Source organism: Rhinolophus hipposideros (genome assembly GCF_964194185.1).
Source record: "Rhinolophus hipposideros genome assembly, chromosome: 14".
Lineage (NCBI taxonomy): Eukaryota > Metazoa > Chordata > Mammalia > Chiroptera > Rhinolophidae > Rhinolophus > Rhinolophus hipposideros.
The window spans coordinates 48,255,777-48,276,450 of record NC_138060.1 but is presented as its reverse complement, the minus strand read 5'-3'; the positions used below and the strand labels follow the sequence as shown (position 1 = coordinate 48,276,450).

Genomic DNA, 20,674 nt, shown 5'->3' with positions numbered 1-20,674 from the left:
CACACAAGCAACACTGTAATGTACTTTATATTAAAAAAAAAAAAGGAAGAAGTGGTGAAAAGTGAGAATCAGCAACATAGGAAATTGCTCTAATTCCTTTTTTTGAGAAAAGAGAGCTGGGGTTAAATTCCACTTATGAGCCCTCCCAAGTGAAATCACTTTTCTGTGGATATTTTATTCATGTCACCAAAGTGCTCTATACTAGGGCTCAATGGGTGGTCTTGGCTGAAACAGAGGCCAAGATTAGGGGGGAAAATGGGTAAAAAAAGCAAAACACACATTACAACCAGGCAGGCCTGCAGGAAAAACAAAAACTGAACAGCACCTGCATATAGCCTCCTGGGTCCCAAGGAATGGCAATTAAGAAATCAGCCATTCTTAGACCCTACAGTGCAATTCACACGAAAGTCTATTCTGTTCACCCACCGACATGTATCAAGAATCTAAGTGCAGAAAAAGAATGAAATGAACTGCTTCTGGAGGGATCAGTTAAGGAAAAATGTACACAGTCTCAAGTTCGATGCTCTGACAACTGGGGCATTTTGAAATGAAGTATGTAGTGGCTGAATAAGGTGACACTTAACTGAATTAGTAGCAGTCAGCAACATTACAGTTTTACCCGTTGTAAAACATCCACCCCCACCATCTGCAAAATATAGAGAAACATATTGCATGCACACACTTGCATTCTCTCTCACGCTTTCTCTTTCTCTCTTGAAAGTTTTAAAAGTGACACTAGATACTCTTTATACTCTCTAACATTGAGAGCTATTTCTAATTAGAAGAATTCTTGGAACAATATAAGGTAAAGAGAAGCAGGGAGTGATATCACATATTTGACAACACAAAGAAATGAGATAAGAGTTCTTTTCTGAGGAGAATTATGACTATTTCAATCCACTTGTGTACCTAGAATTAACTGGCTACAACTGGTTTAGGACACACATGGAATTTCAGATTTTCTTGTGTTTCAACATGTGGAACCCCTCAGGTCTCTTTTTGCCTCTTTGGATCTCACAATGAAGTAAGAGTAGAAAGTAGAAATAAGTTTTTACCACTTTGATAATCTTTCCTATTTCTTGGGAAAAATGATTTACCATCTATCCACGTTGCTTTACATGGATAGCACAGGACAACTGGGACCAAATGATATGACAATAATACAATATGCTGGAGTAAGTGCAGGGAATGCTAGAAATGTGCTTTCAGAAAAGACACAATATGAAATGTGACAACCAAAATAATAGACGACAAACAAAATAATTTCTCCGTGGTAAGAAAGCTGTACTAAAGTTGGCTGGAAAGTAGCATAATCATGAAAACTCAGCAGGAAGAATGAAAAGCGCAGTGGATCTTATCATTCAGTGAAAAAGATGCAAACAAGCCATTGTAAGTGTAGGCTAATTGATAACTTGAGCATTATTACATTAAGAGGTGATTAAAGTGTTTGAGGACAATTAAAAAAAATATATTGTGCCCTTTCCCCTTTATGTAATCGACTACTGGCAAGAACGATCTCTCCTGAGGTGCAGGTAAATCGGACATACCTGGTATGTGGAGACAGGGGAAGCAGCAATGAATGGCGTGATAGATGTCTGTGGGATCATGCGGTTGGTTGCAATACTGTACGGTGAAGAATAAAATCTGCAAACAGAAAACAACACAAAAAGAAGATTCATAAAGCTGCTGCATGCCTGGTTGCTAGTCCAATGCTACCAAGCACTTCTGGAAAAGACAGAGTTCCACCCTCATGTTTTTCCACCAGCTTTTAACAGGATCATCCAGGAGATTTATAGTATTTGATTCCGTTAAGAGAAATCAATCAATCTGAACAAAACTGACAATGTTGAGTCATTTTATAAAACTGGTTGCACAGAATCCCTCTTATGTCAGGTGAGTGTAATGGAATGTTTAACCAACTGGGGGAGAGAAGCCACCGGCACTATTTGTTGTTGCTGTTTGTTGGTTTGTTTTTAATTTTTAAAATTTTATTATTGTTTTAGAGGTAACGCCATTCCAAAGCTCTTTTAAAGAAAGGCAAATGGCAATATCAAGCTTCTAAAGGTGGCTTATGTTGCACATACACAAATTTAATCTATCTTTTCATTCAGGAGATACAGTCAGCTCCAAGAGAGTTCTGGATAACTTGTGCTGGGCATGAGTCCATGCCCTCACACAGAAACTAAGCTAAATACGTTCTCCAGGAAAAGAGCAGAACGGGGACTTCTGTCTAGGTGGAGATAGGACTATTTTCTGGATTCAGTCATGGGATTGGTGGTGATTCTGGACTTATGTGAAATACTCCTGTAGACTCTGTAACAAGGAGGGCAGGTTTCTAGTTCTCTAGGGCCCTTCATTGAACAACTATAGACTGATCCTGAGCAAGATCAGGGCTTCACAAATCAGCAGATCCTTCTGGAGCTCTAGTAAAGAATAGCTTCTAGATACTGAAATCCGTGACACACCCATCTTTGCTCAGATGATACCCTAGAGTCCACAAGTTACCTAAGGCTCACATTGGTAACTTGGCTAAAATTGGCTCACATTCCTTAGCCAATTTTAAATCATGTTTCTTCCTTCATGTCTCACGGGTAAGTGAAAGACTAGAGTGGCCAGACACAGGACAGACAAAATCAGGTTTCCTGCAATGGAGTATTTCACCAATGTGAGGATAGATTGGGAAACTATGTATCAGGTATAATGAAATAATTATTTTTCACTTTCATATACTGTTAGCAAAAAGTCAACTACTACTTTTCATTTCATTGTTTAAAATAGCATGACAGATTGGAGTTGGGGGCACAAAAGTTTCATTACCCCTTAGGAGTCACTGATACTTTGACTAGAGAATCTCATGGGTTACCTTTTGAAAGAAGCATGTCACAAGACTCCCACTGAATATAAAAGGGCTGGATTTCAAGGTTGCCAGGATTCTAGGAGTAAAGTATTTAAGCTTATATTTTATAAAAGTCTCCAAGCAAGAATTGGGGAACTATAGTCTCAAATTTACTTTATCTAGCTCTCAACAAGAACTGAAAAATTATAGCTGAAAAAATTACTCAATTACACGTTATATCTTTACCATTCATACCACCAGACCTCTAAATTTATAGCTGTGCAGTTTAAAACAAAACAAACAAAAAAAAAACTATTGACCATACATCTATTAGAATGGCATTTTTTTTTAAATGACAATACTAGTGCCGGCAAGGATTCTGAGAAAGTGGAACTCTCATTCATCGCTGGTGGAAATGCAGAATGGTACATCTATTGTGGAAAACAGGTTGGCAGTTCCTTAGAAAATTAAACATATACATAACTCAACAATACCACTGGTAGACATTAACTAAAGATAAATGAAAATGTATGTTACACACACACAAAAAAACTTATGCAAAGGTTTATAGCAGGTTTATTGATACTTGCCAAAGACTGGAAACAAGCCAAATATCCTCCAACTGAGTCAATAAACAAACTGTGGTATGGTCATAGAATACAACGCTACTCAGCAATGAAAATGAAAGAACTACTGATATATTTAACATGATGAATTCAAGTGAATTACACCAAATGAAAGAAATCAGACTCCAAAGACTCTCTATTTTGATAATTATATATCACAATATAGAAAATGCAAAACTATAAAGATGGAAAATAGATCAATAGATGCCAAAGTCTGTGGTTTAAGGGAGGGGTTGACTACAATGACACATGAGGGAATCTGGGGAAGTGATGTAACTGTTCCATGTCTTGATTGTTTGGGGGTTACACAACTACGTGCTTGCCAGAACTCATAGAAGTGTACACTATAAAGAGTGAATGTATATTTTATGTACATTATAGCTAATAAACCTAACATTTAAAATAAGTCAATTGCTATGTAGGAAAGCATCCATCTTTCTACTTAAAAAACATATTGAACATTTACTATGTGTATCAAAGATGGGTAAAACTCTAACACATTCCATAGAATGTGGACACATAGAATGTGTTCTCTATTGAGAACATAGAATGTGTTCTCTATTGAGCCACTTAAATTGTATCTCAATTGTACATTAATCAGCCTAAAACCCTTCCAATAGCTTTCCATTGCAATAAGAACAAAATTTGAATTCCTGGTAATCGCCAGCACAGTCAGGCTACTGCCTATCTCTCTAATATTTTCTCCTACCCCTATCCTCCTAGCCAGTTAGGATCTAGCCATTAGCCACACAGACATTTTACACATGGTCCTGTCATTTTCACTCCTATCTTGGGTTGCTGAATTTACAATTCTCTCTCCTTAGAATGCTCATTTCCCCACATCTCCTTAAGCTACCCCTTGTCCATTATTGGTCTCACTCAACTTTCACTTCTTCAGAAAGGGATTTCACTTCTTCAGAGAGGCCTATAGTTAAAGTTGCAGCCACTGTCTCTGCCCTAATTGTTCTCTACTCCTTTCCTCTAGTTTTTTGTTTTGTTTTGTTTTTTGTTGGTTTTTTTCATTGCTTTTAACACAACGTGAAGTAGTAATTTAAAATTTTTTCTTGATGTGTTTTATGGACTGAATGTTTGTGTCCTTTCAAAATTCATATATTGACATCCTAAAGTCAATGTGGTTGTATTTGGATATGGAGCCTCTACGGAAGCAATTAAGATTAAAGGAGCTGATGAGGGTGGGTGGTCTGATCGGGTAGGATTAACATTCTTATAAGAAAACACACACATATACATGGAGGAGAGGCCATGTAAGGATATAGTGAGAAGGCATCTGTTTACAGTCTGTATCATAAACCAGATTGGTCAGAACTTGATCTTAGACCTCTAGCCCCCAGAACTATGAGAAAATGAATTTCTGTTCTTTAGGGCACCCAATCCATGGTATTTTGTAATGGCAGCCAAACTGACTAATATAATGTATTTATCGACTCTTTCTCCCTCTAGACTGTCAGCTTCAAGAATGTTGAGGACACATTGCCTTTGTTGCCTAGAACAGAGCCTGAGACATAGTGATACTTAATGACTATAGGTTTAATGACTTAATGACTATAGGTTGAATGAATGTATGAACAAATGAATGAATGCAGAGTAGCTTAGGAAAATAAGTAGTGATTACAGTACAGAATGGCCAACACCAAGATGGTGGGAGCATAGAAGATGGGTCCCTAAACTGGTAGGAAACTAAGGGGAGAGAACTCAAGGAAGGTAGACCATCATCGCATATTTGTAAATGCTCAGTGAAAGCTTAACTAATATATGTTTCCTAAGCATGACAAGGTATTAATAACTAAGGAAAACAGTCCTTTTCTACAAAAATCATTGTTTTCATTTTAAAATCCCCTTTCGGTCTTATCTTGGACAAATGTTACTTATGAGGCAGTAAACAGAAAGTCTTATTCGGGGCTCATAATGACATGACAGGCAGCCATGACCAATCCACAAAACAGTCCTTCTCATTCACCATGCAGTTCAGTTTCTGCTAGAAACCCAGTTTTAGCTTCTTTTACCAATGGAGTGCATTATGCATCACAGTTTAGCATGGCTGGTTTACTCTGCAAAATGTACCCATTGGAGTATTAAAAATGAAAGCAATAGGATTGGATTGACAGGCAGAGTTTACAGAAAATTCAATAGGGAAAACAGAGCAGAAACACAAAGAAACCAGACAAGGAAACCCATACGAACAAAAGATACCCTTGGGGGTAAATTTAATGATTTTTGTTCTACCTGCTCTAATCCTATCCATCAAACAAGAATTACATTTCATGCTTCCCAGTGAGTTCCAATACTGCCATTCCAGTGAGAGAATCATTTAGAACAGAAAATAGGCTGGGAAGAACAGACTCAGCACTATCTTCATCCTCTAATTCTGGTATTCTGAAATAAGCTCTTCCCAAGTCCAAACATAAACCAGATAAAATCACAAGAAACCCTTGCTTAAGCCATGACAAGAGAATCTGCTATTGCATTTAAGGTTTAGAGGTACAGCATCTAAAGAAAATACCCAGGACCAGACTCCAAAATGAAACCTGCAGAATGAGTTTCCCAGTCTCTTCACCTCATCTTACTCCCTGCCATGTATCTGTCATGGTTTAAATCGACTTTCACATGACTGTCACATTAAAAAAAAAAAAAAGAAAAGAAAAAGAAAACAAAACCAAATTACTTCAAGCAAAGATGTCGTGTTCTTGAGGAACAGGAAAGAGAAAATTGACAGGCCTTGTTAGCCAGGATAGCAAAACTAAGATCATTCTAAACATGGAATTTTATGCTTCTCATCTGGTAATATATGCATTATGCTTTGAAAATGCTAGCCTAGAAAAGTGGGAATGAATTCTTTAACAAACTATTGTCCTGGAAATAGTTTACTCTCTTAAGAGATATTTCTTTGCCAAAATTCACATCACGTTTTGTGTATGACAAGTGTTCCTTTTATATTTTGTCCAGTGGTTCTAAATTAAAAGTGATTTTGCTCCCCGGGGGAAATTTGGCAGGATCAAAAGAGATTTTTGGTTGTCAAAACCAGGTGGGGGGCGGAGGTTGCTACTGACGTATGGTGGGCAGAGGTCTACGGTGCCACCAACTGTCCTACGACGCACAGGACAGCTCCCAAATGTCAGTAGTGTTCAGGTTGAGAAACCTTGCCTTAGGAATATGAACTAGTAACTTCTGGAGGGGTTTCACATAAACCAAATAGCAACTGCCAAAGTGGCTAAAATCAGTGAACTGGGTTTGTTCTACCTATAGACTCGAAGCTGGCCTTTCAAAAATGTAATATGTTTAAGGAATGCAAAGCGTCACTTGGCTCTCTGGCATTTCAAGCAAGTGGCATCCAGAAGTCCAGAAAATGCAAGTCTAGGTCCTTAATAGAACATTATTAGGCCTGAGGTAAAGACACCTTCAGGAGACTTGGCAGTCAGTAGTAATATGGTGAAATCTTAGTTCACTGACAACAAAAATCACATGGATATATCAATAACCCTAGGGTAGACTGTTTTTCACTGTAGAAAACCACACATGATCCTGTTTGCACGCTGAAATAAACAGCACTGGCTTGTTCTTTCTGTCCACAGGCAATATTCGTAGTCAGAACCATGAATATTATCCTCAGGGTAACGCTATAGCTTAAGATCAATAAATTATTGGTCATGTTTATTGTAATACCAATGTATCCTTCACATTAGATTCCTTTGCTGTTGCAATAAGATAAGGTTTCTGTATCACTTAATATCAAATGCCCCATATATATCAGCTGGCAAACCAATGCCATACCAAACATTCTTTTTTCCTATCTCTCCCAAGAACATATTTTATTCAAATAAAACAATCCAAGAGGCTTTCACACAGCAGCCCTTAGTAAAAAGGCACAGGAAAGATGAGTTTTTGAATATACGGATGGATTATTTCTCACCTCTCACACTCATATTTGAAAGTGATGGAATTTCATATAGGACTGCTGAAAAAGCAATAGGGCAATAATAATAACAAATTATAAAGTTATGCCAGCTGGCTTTGAAGGAAGAATGGACAATTTTATTCTCATAAGTTCACCTATAGTAAAACAGTATTACGGTTTTTATTTTTCCACTGTGACCCAGACGCTTCTTCACTGTAAACTTCAAAGCCTTAGGCAGAAATGACATTGGATTAATATTTTTAAAGTGATATTTTGGATAGATTCAAGCAAACGACAAAACCGACATCTTCAATTGCCTTAAGGCAAACAGTACAGATTCACCATGGTCTGCATTTACAAATGTTTGTTCTTCATTAACTAAAAATCTAGCTAAACATGGGAGTATTTGAATTTCATGTTGCTGTATTAATGTGGAGGTTATGTAATTCAGAACCTTTAACTCTTCACACAGTTTGTGTAGCTACTAACTACAATACAGCCATGTATCATTTGTTTATGATATTAAAAAACACTATGGTTTAGTATACAGCTATTGGATACCACAGGATTTTCAAATCTGTTGTTTAGCTAGGACATGGGACATCTCCAAGAGAAAAGGACAGAGCCAGTGTTCCATCAAGAGCCTTTCTCATCCCCCGTTAAAATGACACTGCCTCCCCTTCATGGTCTTATGGCCTTGATTTTTTTCTTTTTGAAAAGTCCCTATCATCACTCCATTGGCTTTCCCCAGAGAACCACTCTGACCATTTCATGTGTAATCTTTCAGAAATATTTGAAACATATTAAAGTTAATCTATACATAAATTTCACAGTATGTTTTGCTTCTGTTGCAATACTTTTTGCATTGTATCACGTACTAGATTTGTAAACTTACATGTCTACTGTCCCTATATGATGTGAAAATGTTCTTTTTCAAATATGTATCACCGAACTGATTTTAAACAGTACAATAGGTAAAAGCAGTCTTTAACAATATTAATTGGATTAGAATGAGTTGCAATTATATCTTTTGATACTATTTGTTCTGTGTAAGATGGGACCAGTTTCTTCCCTACAGTAATATATATTTCCCTTTCTGTTAGGTCACTGCTCTTCGAGGTAATTCTGACTGGTCCATCAAATACAGCAATATGAGCAGAAAAAATACTTTACTCTGGATATTCTAGATCCCTTAATATGCTAAATTATCTAAATCCACTTCCACACTTCTAAGACATACATGCTAATATTAACTCCAGGGACAGTTTTGAGAAAATATTTGTGGTTATTTGGATATCTTGCAAGCATAGAAATAATTGTTATTCTAGTTTTCTTTTATTCAAATATTACCACATAAGGTAATAAAACCAAAGATGAATAGGACATTTAAAAAATCATCTATATGAAGTATCAAATGAATAAGATTAATTAGCTACAATCTTCCTATGTTTTTCAATTTCATTATGCAACATTTCTATCTTCTTGTCACCAAAAACACAATGGATAGTCTAAGTCTTCCAAAACTCCATGCTTAACTCATGAGAAACTCATGGGAAGTTTGGCTGCTTCAGGTGAAACTGGAGTTTGCATTTAGGAGAATCAGATTAAGGTGTTCTGTGGGGACAGAGTGAGTTGATGTCCAGAAGGAGAATGACTTCCCTAATGCCAACTTGCTGTAGCCAAGCAGATGTTGTCAGTTACATTTCCTATTTCCCATTTCCTGATTTGGCATTCACAATACTAGGTGAAATCGTATATAAAGATGAATAAGACATGCAACCTGCCTTTATTGAGTTAATAGTCCAGCAGGGAAATAAATATGAGTGTCAACGGCTGCATGACAAAAAGACTCAAATGTATCATGGGAACATCAAATATAGTACAACAGTAGCATCAATATTTACACTGATGATTACATTATACTAAGTAGGGTACCTTTAATCCTTACCAAGACTTTGAAGAGGTATTATTACTTTTATCTCCATTTCACAGGGGAGGAAGACAAACAACTTGCCCATGTCTGATCAATGACAGAATTTGGATGCATATTTAGATAGGCTTGTTCTGGAGGCTGCACTCTTAACTATTGTTCATACTGTTTCTCTTGTGACTAATTGTGTCACTAACTGTGCCTGGCAGGATGTGATGGAGTTATTTAACTGAGAACCATATGAAAATAAGAGAGAAAGAAAGGAAAGAGAGCAGGTAGGGAAGGAGAGAGAAAGAGAGAGAGAGAAATCACCTGAACTCCAGGCAAAGATAATTCCATGACTAACAAGACACAGAGGTGTAAAGTAGCATGAGATACTCTGAGAATCACAGGTCCAGTTCAGTTGCAGGAAGCAAATTATGTAGCTTTCTTTGTGCTTTTCTTGGAAGTTGGAGATTTGTTGTGTAGTTAGTAGAATCTACCTAATACTTTAAACCAGGCAGGTTTACATTTTGTGATTACATTTTGCTTTTAAAACTTTTTTGGTAAAAAAAGCAATGTGAAAGTAGATTGGAGGAGAATTATATTAGAGGCAGTATGGGTAGAGAATGATGAATGAATCAACTCAAATAGTGGCCTAAGGAAGGGCTGGGTTGAAGATATAGTTCAAAGATATATTGAATAAGTCTTCATGACCAATTTGATCATGAAGAATGTTGGAGAAGAGAGAGCCCACGGAACTGGAGTTTCCAATCTAACTGCTTTTAGAGAGAATTTTAAAAGAAAGGAACAAATACTTTGATATTTATTTTTCATTTGTATTAGTTTGTGTTGTATTATGAAGAGCTGATGTGGACACTGACATGTTTGGGACATGCAAAGATGACCGGTAGCAATACCTAATACGCAGTTGGAAGCAGAGTTTACAGTGCTCTGCATCTGGTGAGTTATGAACTTGAAGGGCAGACTTCAGTTCCTAAGAGTAAGAGGAGTGAATGAAATCAACTGGAGAGAAGACAGTGAGAAAAGAGTAAACTCAGAAAGATTAGCAAAAGTGAGCAGAGGAGGTGGAATAAGAATTTGAATGAGCAGGAAGAATGGGGAACAAGGAGGATCAGCAAAGAATGGAGTTGTGGGATCCAAGAGATAAGAAATTTTCAAGAAGGTTTAAGTGGTAGAAGAAGCAACAACAACCAAAAAGCTTAAATGAGGCAAGATTTCAAATAGAGTAAGGACTAAAAAAGTTACAGTTACAAAGGCACATTTGGATACCTTTGGAAACATCAGCAAGGGAAATTCCAGTAAAGTTGGAGACCAGAATTCATGCTTTGATAGGATTAATTAGAGAAGAAGACAGCATGTACAGAAGACTGAAGCAGTTTAGAAGGCTAAAACAGTATGATCACTAGAAGTGGTCTCATTATCAGGAAAGGATTATTTTGCTTCTACGCTTGGTATAGATGGGAGAGTGTTGAGTATATTTACAGGCTGAAAGAAATATCCAATGTACAAGAAGGTATTGATTGACTGATTGATGGAATAAAGTTCTGTATCAGAAGAGAGTATATAAAAATCAAGAAAATAGATATCTTTAGCACCGTACCTAAAATTGGTTTCATAAGGTATGTCCCTCATTATTGTAAATATCTAAGGGGGCAGCAGAAGAGAGTCAATCGGTTTTATAACTGCTCAAATAGTTCAAAGAAAACAATATTACACAGATAAAGGCATGTCACATAACAGGGGATTTCGGGTAAACGGATGTACGACAGTCAATGTTGATATGGTACAGAGGTGGTAACCTGCAATGTGGAGACCTGCAGGAGAAGGGAGACATATTTACTATGTACCAGGCAGTCCTCCTTGACTCAAACATGGCACTGCCCAAAGTTCACCTTTGGCTGCTCAGATTGGGAGCTGCAACTCCAGTTTTCTCTCTTTAGGTTTGTAATAAACCAGAATATTTCCAGAAAGAATGTGCCGAGCTTAACATGGGCAGAGGCCTTGTGAAAATGGGTGACATGGGAGATGCTCTGAAGTTAGAGTCACTCACGGGAAGAAAAACAAGTACAATGGTAAGAAATGTTTGGGTTAAAGCTTTTGCTTAAAGATTTAAAACAAAATAAAGACAGATTGGGACATTTTTCTTCAGTACTGATTTCAGAGCTTGAAGATTTCTTAGCAATTAAAATAGAAAAAATGTGGTCTACTTACCCATTCTGTATGGCAGCTGTGGGGTCATAGGTCAGAGCCATGCCAGCCTATAGATAAGAAGGGGAAGAGAGAAAACAGATCTTAACGTTTTTATTGTGGTGCCCAAAATATTCAGCACACACAAAGGCATCTATCTTTACTTTTCATGATTTAGGTTTATGTTCTCCTATATATTGCTCTACTCTTACTGCCAAGACTAGCGCTTGTACTACCCACACACCGGGATGTATCAGTGAGTTACGGAGTTTATATTATATATCCAGACAAACCCAGGAACAAAGAAGTTTGGAGGATTTCCATTTCTACTTCATCAACCATCTGCTATCTAATCTGGTATCCTTATCATTTCTCACTATTGTCAAGACAACCTATTGTACATCTCACGACATAAAAAACAAGTAAGAATGACTCTTGCGGTCAAGATAAAAACTACTTAAAATGCATTTGATCTTTTAGAAGAAAATGTTAAGAAATATTTATTTTAAAATAGATTGTACGCCTCAGGGATATGTAGGTAATTAGTCACAGTGGTTGTTCAATGTATCACTAGCATCCATCCTACTAAGAGTGGTCCAAAGGGAAGGTCATTGACACATGATGGAAATTCTAGGTCTTGTGGCTAACAAGGAGGTGGTTTTATGCTGTTTTAAGAATAAAACTACTTCTGAAAACCTACATTTCTATAACTGGCAATAGTTTGAGAAAAGAATATAAACTTCATGATGGTAGATTCATAGGCTACCACGTCCCTTCGTACATATCATCACATTTGATCCTCACAATATCCCTATGCAGTTGACAGGAGCAATACACTCCCCATTTTATAGATGAATATACTGCAGCTTGGGGAGGTCAAGTGCCTTGCTCAAGGTCACAAGTTTGGAGGTAGAACCAGATTCCAACCCAAATTTTCAGATGTGGGCTCCCTTCATAGCTCTGCTGTAACACTGACCTAGGCATTGAATCAGATCTGAGAATCATCAGTAATGACGTGGGGGAACTTTGCCGTCATATGGACAGACCATCATTTGTTTCCCAGGATTGTCAACCTGGTTCTCACTTGTGAGTAGAAAGAAAATGTAGAATGAAATTTAAAACTGACTAGATTATCTTCAGGGTGGATTTTTTTTTTTCCCTTTTTTGACATTCAAAAGTGAATTAGACCAATGTCAATTTCCTGTCTTCGCTACTGTGGTATAATTCTGTAAGATGTAAGTACTGGGAGAAATGGGGTGAGGGACATGCCTCCCTTTACATGTCTTTTGGAATTTTCTGTGAATCTATAACTATCTCGAAATTAAAAGTAAGACAAAAGAATGACTTAGCTTTGAGGATGTGTGTAGAGAATAAGAAAAATCATTCAAACTGTAAAGAAAAAAGAGCTTTTGAGTTTGAATTTTTTCCAGTGTGGTTGAAGGTGGTTCCTGTTAGGCTTGTTGAATTCCTCAGATGTAACATATAAAAATGTTTAGGCTTCCTAGCACAGGCCTGAAGTCCAGTATGGCATACTACATTGAAGCTTAAATTACATGCATTACTTTCCCTGTACAATAATCTTTAAATTAACATTAACATTGGTATGAAGAACAAAAGTGTAGAGCCAAATATGAATGGGATCAGCATATAGGGAGCATACATAAAGTGAAACAGAGTTTACAAAGTTGAGTGACTGTCAGAAGTTAACAGAGGAGAACACATGTTTAATGATAACTGCATCTTACTCATTTTAAAGAAATATACAACTGACAATATGACAAGCTGGGGGACTTAGGAATGAAATAAAAGGGCAGAAATGAATTATATATATATATATATATATATATATGGCCTTGGGAGAGGCAAAGGCAACAGTGCGAAATACATAGAGATTCAAAGTCTAAACTCTTTCCAGCAATGGGGTCTCTGTGTGTGACTGGCGGGAGGATGACCCTAGGCTGAGAACTCCCAGGATAGAGATATCCAGGGTGAACTGAAACTCCACTGTCCTGGGTGTTGAAGAGGACAGTTGTAGAAGCAGTCCATTTGAGATGAGATTTCCCTCTTAGAGACATTAAGTCTCTCTCCCCTAACTTGTCCAAGATGGGCTTTATGACAAAAATGGGCTTTAACCTCAATGCCAAAAATGGGCTTTACACTTAATATCCCCAGTTCATGAGAGATTTAGGATGATAATCATATCTTCAGCCTCCTAACCACCCCAAACTGTTAAAGTTCTGGGGCTTATAGGAAGCCTTTCCTAGTCAACCCCGCATTTACTTCTTTTCCTTGTAGTTATTTCCCCAAAGTACCCAAAGATCAATGCTATCTAACCTTTCTTGAATTATACATTTTCTTGAACACATTTATTTGTCCTGGCAACTTCAGGTAAACATGTTTTTTCTCTCACATTTTACTTGATTTCCTCATGGATTATGGTTAATGAATGACCTCTAGCAAAGAATAAGTCATCTCTCTCTCTGTTGAATACATATTTGATCATCAGAATGCCTACGTTGGCTTCCTCCTCCATCTTCAAGTTCCATCCATCTTTCAGAAGATGGAAAAGCACTAGAAGATGTCCATATGGCTTAGTGGAAAGAATATATATGTTGGACTTGGGTTCAAGACTTAGTTCGGTTACTTTCTAGCTCTGTGGCCATGAGCAAATTATTTAACTTATTGGAGCCTCAGTTTCCTCGACTGTTAAGTGGTATAATAATACCCACCTCATTGGGTTGTTCTGAAATTTAAATGAGATTACGTTTGGAAAAGGCCCAGCACCATCCCTGGAGACAAGACACATACATAACTATTATAATACAACGCAAAATGTTGTAAGGCCCATATGTGCTGTACGGATGAGGTGTAGAGGAGAGAGGCTGGGAGCGATTAGGGAAAGCACTTGGAGGAGATACAGCTGAGTGGAGCCCTTAATGATGATTAGAATTTCCATGAATGGAGATGAGAGGAGAGGGTCTGCTCAGGCAAAAGGAACAACATAGAAAAAGGTGTGTAAATAAAAAGGGTGAGGTGGGTGATCCATCCTCAGTAGAACACTGGAGGGGAACAGCGGGAAACAAGACTCCACAGGAAAGCAAGGAGCACCTTGTTTGCCTGGCTCTTCTTGGGGAGCCACTGAACATTTTTTTGAGCAAGAAAATTACACAATCAAAGAAGCAAAAAAAAAATGGTATGAGTACCCTGGAAAACAGAGGGTAAATCCAGAGCAATGAGCAACTGGAATAGGCACTTGGGGACAGGGAGGTGAAGAGAATCTAAGGTGAGATTGTCACTGCAAAAGCGTCAGGATGAACACAAATTTCACCTGCTTCATGATTTTTGCCTAGGGGCAGTCCATCCTCTGAGTGCCTTTGCCAAGAGGAGATAATGAGAGGTAGCATTAGATCATATGAATCTGGAACCTATGTAACAAAACAAGGCATGGGGCTCAACAGCAGTTTGTTTGAATTTCACCTGTGGGCTGAATATCATAACATAACAGCTAACACTTGGCTGCACCTGGTTTTCATTTCATGTGTAACAGATTGTTGAGTTATAATTCTAGCATGATCTTAATGCAGATTTTGTGTTCAATTTCCTTTTGTCTCTTCCACAAGGGTGAAAAAGAAAATCAGTTTTGCTTCTCTGGTCTAGCTACCTTTGTGTTAGGCTAGCACTACAAAATCACCATTACATAATTACCAGGTTTTATGTTTACAAACTTCAGAGTCATACAAAAAATAACTTGGAACAAAATGAAAATGTCACACCACATATGCAGAAAAGTGATGTGTAATCCTGTCACTCAGAAAGGGCTTATCAGGTTCACAGATATCATCCATTTTTCAAGCTCACATTATTTGTGTGCTGAAGACATTTATAATTTACTTAAAACAAAAAGGGGCACTTTTGTTATTTTCCAGCTGCAGCTGAATTTTGGGTTGGTATTTCAGCCACAATAAAATATTTCTAGTCCTTCCAGACAGAATCTATACTTCCAGACATATCAGGTTGAATTAAGAGCTATATATTTGATATTCATACCTTTAACTGATAAGCAGGATAAACAAAGAGGTAGGTAATAATTATGGAAATACTGCTTCCATATTAGGGAGTAGGCATTGCCACTTCAGAAAGATCTGGACTGTAATGCTTGGCCTTACCTGAGGAGCAGAGGGTCACTGACTACATTAAAGCCAGTGAAAAGGTAGGCTGATATAATTGTTTTTATCACTTTTCAAACTATTTTTATACTGTAATGTGAATGCGGATCACAAGCTTGTAGTAGTAAACTTCATACAGACACATACCGGCTGAAATTCCTGGAAAATTGAAACACTGATGGTTTAGCCTAACAGTTCTCCTTTTTCTAAATTCTGCCCTGACACGAGTCATCATAGTGGATGAGTTACAAATAATCACAAGGATTGTCAATCTTCCACAATGAACTTTAAAGCAACGCTTTAGTAAATATGTAGTGAATACTGTATATTTTAGTGAATATCGTGTACTGAATTAGCACAATTCAGGAAACCAAGGAAGAAAAGCATACTATGGTTTTCTTGATGCCATCTTTAAAGAGTTTATTTCTTGCAACCCATTTTAACAATATTGACAACTGTTAGTTGCTTATGGTAAATCAATAAATAAAATAACTTAAAAGATGATGTCTGTAAAAGGGGCTTGAATATCATAACATATTATATGTTTAGGTACTGCTATTGTAGTGAAACCTCACTTAACTTAGTTTATTTTTTTATTTACCAGTTGTTTATATTGTTTATATTTAGTTACAAGTATTTCTCTTTAGAAAACATATCCTTTACTGAAGAAATTATGACATAAAAGTCTGTGTACACTACATAGCAACAAATAAAATTTAAAAAATGAAAACCCCGGACTAGAAATAAAACAAACAAAAAACAATAATAATTTCAACAATGTTAAATGCCAAATGTTGGGGTATACAACTGTAAAACACATTTTTACATTAATATTTTTTTCTGATGCTTTTAAATTGTATATAATGAGAATTACTTTTACAGTGGGGAAAAATCCCTTTCATTAAAAAAAAACAACACATTACATACTTGAATTATTTAAAATTTTAAAAGCAGGAGTGGGGGAAAAAGGCATATTCTTTGTAAATGTGGTATAAAACAGAGGCCTGATTCAGAAGTATGCTTGGAAATGTTAGGAGGCATTTAGCTTTGCTGGGTCAGTGAAATACAGAAGAGCTGGGATAGAATGGAGATTGCTGCAACCAGAAGGATCAAGGTAAGAATGGGCAGGAGGTCAAGAATAAAGACTGAAACTTTAGGGTTAATGGTATAGTGTTTCTAGCTGTGGAAACTAGTAAGAATTCATAACTCCAAAATGACCATACTGGCTGAAAAACTGAGGGTTTCGTATGTGATCAAAAGCGTGGATATCCCAGATAGAGTAACCAATAAAAATCACTAGAAAACCACAAAATGATTGATACCAAGTAAAGATTTTGGCCAAAGACAAGGGGCTTTTAACTTACTTCCTGTAAAGGGAACTAATCCTAGGAAACAATATCCTGAGGCCAAAACTGATGGCAGGCTATTGGAGCACTTACTGAAAGAGGATATGAGAGAATGAACTCCTGGCTTTTATACCACACGAGTGGTAGGGTTTTATAGGGAAATGGCCCTGGCCCGTTTCTCCCTGTAGAGGCAGTCAACTATATAAGGCAGGTTATTGGCTCTGACCTGCGGAAAGGATGCTCCCTGGGCTATGTGCAGCAAGTCCCTCTCCTGTAAAGAAGATGAGGAACACAGGAGACCATGGATAAAGACATTGACAAAGTCTACCGAAGGGAGAACATCCTGCATGGTCTTGAGATAAGACAGAAACATCCTCCTAGCTCATGGTCCTCTAAAAGATGCCCACCAACCTGTGAAATAGCTCGCACTACACTTTCTAATTTTCATAATTTCTGAATCCAAGGAAGACTTTTATTCCAAATTAGATTGGATTAATCTGCATCATTTGACCAGTGATCACTTTCTCCTTTCAAAACTCCTTTCTTTTGGCTTCTGTGAGCCTCTCCCCTAGTTTTCTTTTGCCCTATCACACAGGGATTTTAGCTTTGGTGTTACTTGTTCCATTTGGCTTTGAGACGCCAGCATTCGGGGTCAGGCCTTGCCCTTCTTGTCTCCCCTTCTGTATTATGATGACATTCACTTTCTGATCTCAACCATTATTTACGTCACGGTGATTCCTGAATCTTGGTGTCAAACTCAAGTATCTATCCTGCAGTGTCTTATTCAAGTTATCATTTCTTGCTTGGGTGTTTACTAAGACCCTTTGGTAATAATATTTTCTCCTGCCTTTTCTTGCAACTTCCAATCCAACAGCCACACTCCTGTGCTGTGAGGACTGCTGTTGAAAGAGGCACATCTGACCACATCACGACCCTTCGTTTAGTGGCTCACTGAAGTAAAACATGGCTCACAGGCCCTTGATTATGGAGGTCAGTAGGTACATAGGGACTTCATGATCAAGTCTCTATGTACTTACTGACCTCCATGATCTTCCTGTGCAACTCTAGACCCCACCCTTTACCAAACTCAGACATACACTCACCCTGCCCTGGGCCTCTGAGCCTTTACTGTTGCATGTTTTGGCTGGAAACTAAGCATCACTGTCTGGGAAAATTGAAATTCTAGTCTTCCAGCCTCAAACTAAACATCACAGACTCTTAAAGACATCGCTCCATGTAGCATTAACCACTGCCTTTGTTCTGTCCCTGTGATGCCAGATGGGAGCTCATATGACTATGCTTTGTCATGTATGTCTCTCAAATAGATTCTTAGATCCGCCCATTTCATTACTTCCTGTTCCTAGCCCAGTGTTTGGAACATAATAGGGACTAACTAAATGTTCATTAAATAAGTTAATAAATGAATGATTGACTTAAAGACACTTGAGTTTGGACTTCAGTTAAATTTGTATTTGAAAATGTAATTTGAGTGTTTTTAATTTTTACTTATTTTATTACTAAAATTTCCTTTTAGAAATGTCAGCTGAACTCAGTTGAACTTCTAAAGAAAATCTTTCAGTCCTTGACTGGTCAGTAGAGATGGAGGGAAGCAAAGTGATTATTGGGATTATTCAGAGACCTTTTTCATGCACCAAGGAAGCGAGTGTACCTGAACTAAATCATGAGCAGGATCCTAGGAGGAATTAGAGACAGTGGACAAATCTGGAGGCCCCTCTTCTCCATGCTATTTGCTCAAGTGGGGGAGAACAGGATTGTTAAAAGTCATCTTGACATCTTTAGGGGTTTGTCAAGCAATTGAGATGCAATTGAGATGCACTATTTTTTATCACTTAAAAAATAGTGAAAAACAAAACAGGCAATCACCAGAAAAAATTTCACCCCTTTATGTTTGAAAAAAGAACATCAAGAAAAAGTCGTGCTGTTCTTTATACACTATGTCATCATGGTATTTCTCCTTTTTGGCTTTTACTATAAAGAATTTCTCTTATATAAGCAATAGAGAATAACAAGAGAGACACATGCAAATAGAATTGAGACTGGAAGTCGGAGAAAGCCTATGGCTACACAGAAAAAGCATGGTTTAAAAAGAAGCGGGAAAACGGGGTATAATAGCACTGTATGATGTATCTGCCTAAGGTTCTCAAAGTCTTGTGGGGAAAAAAGTTCTAGTCTGAGTTTGTCATTAAAACTGAAGTTAAAGTAAGCCTTAATTGATAACTATAAAAGAAATAACAGAACATTAACATATTTTATATAGGAACTTCTGTTTTTATCTCAATTTAAATGACTAAATCTCCTAGTTTCCAAGACAGTTTTGTTTTCACATTTTAATATCTGTGAAATTGAGACTCACATGATAATTGATGGCATTTAGTAGTTTGGCAAGTGTTTTCACTTTTTTTTAGTGGTGTTGAAAAGAATGTTTCATCTTTAATTCATGGTGTCTTAGAGTCCATGATACAGTGTATACGCTATAAAACTCCACCATAGCATGGAAAGTAGGGCGAAAAAATAGAATGCTGATGTTGCTACCAGGATAAGCCTGTACATCTAGAGAGGGGAAAGTCCCAGGTATCTGGTTAATTGATCAATATTCTTCCAGGTCCAAGCTGTAGTTTGATGTTACCCAGAAGTTGTAAGCAATGGCTTAAACATTGATGGAAACATTTCTGAGTCTTGTGGCAGACTGGGACTGCCAGAACAATGATAACAACTTCTGAAATTTTTTAGTTGGTTGATACCCCCATTTAGTTGCCCTGATCCTTAGAGACTGGGTCAATGGAATGCCGGGGACGCATAGAACAACCATGAGCCTTTCTCCTTGTAATTGCTTGCTATCATTTTCCCAGCTTCATGTCCCTCTCACATCCCTACCCCTGCTCCAAGAATGCAAGTACATTATCCCAATCTCTTCCTTGAGAATGGATACTAGGCTGAGGACTGCAGCTCACGATTAATCACATTCTACCCAAAATTACACTATTACTGTAATTTACAAGATTTACTTTTTATTTTTAGTGATCATAGGTTAGTAAATACTGGGCCCATCGGCTTTAAAATAAGAACACTTAACTGAGTAAAAAAGTTGTCATGCTAAATTACTGAGAATTTAAGTTCTTGTGCCAATGGGAAAATTTCTTTAGAGATCAAAAGGGTCATTCACTTTGAGCCTGCTCTCTAAATTGCAGGTAAAGCACATAAACTAAATAGAAAATACATCTAGTGGGCTGGCTGACAAATCCAAGTTACAAGTGCTGGCATTCACCATAAAAGCCAATTGTTCTTTTTAAGATCACATATGTAAAGACTCTCCTTCAGTTCAAGGTCAAAAAGATTATTTGCAAAACTTGGTAATGTTAATAGATATGCCTTACCTTTTTCTCCCAAGTTCTTATTAAAGAAAAGGATCAGACCATTCATGGTCAAGCACTGTGATATACAGAAACAAAATGGTAGTGAACTATATAGTAGTGAACTATATAGATGGTGTTTCTACCTTCCTGGGCCATGGTCAAAGATATCCCAAATCCACATGCTATTACTAAGTTTTTAAAATAATTCTTTAGATACACTATTTCTATTCATTATACACTATTTAGATATATTGATTATTTAGATATAGTAGTTGCTCTTCAAGGTATTTTTA

At 37.3% G+C, this 20,674-nt stretch overlaps 1 protein-coding gene across 17 annotated transcripts in view; it reads right to left on the bottom strand.

Annotated features, from left to right (window-relative positions):
• RBMS3 (RNA binding motif single stranded interacting protein 3) overlaps nt 1-20,674 on the bottom strand; it is a gene marked incomplete at its 3' end in the record, with an annotated part of 1,241,782 nt that overhangs the window by 100,421 nt on the left and 1,120,687 nt on the right. For all 17 annotated transcript variants that reach the window (XM_081071716.1, XM_081071717.1, XM_081071703.1 and 14 more), the window contains 2 exons: nt 11,520-11,566; nt 1,548-1,644 (listed from right to left, as the gene is read on the bottom strand). In XM_081071716.1, the coding sequence (XP_080927842.1) occupies nt 1,548-1,644; nt 11,520-11,566 (144 nt within the window). The remainder of the gene's footprint in view (nt 1-1,547; nt 1,645-11,519; nt 11,567-20,674) is intronic.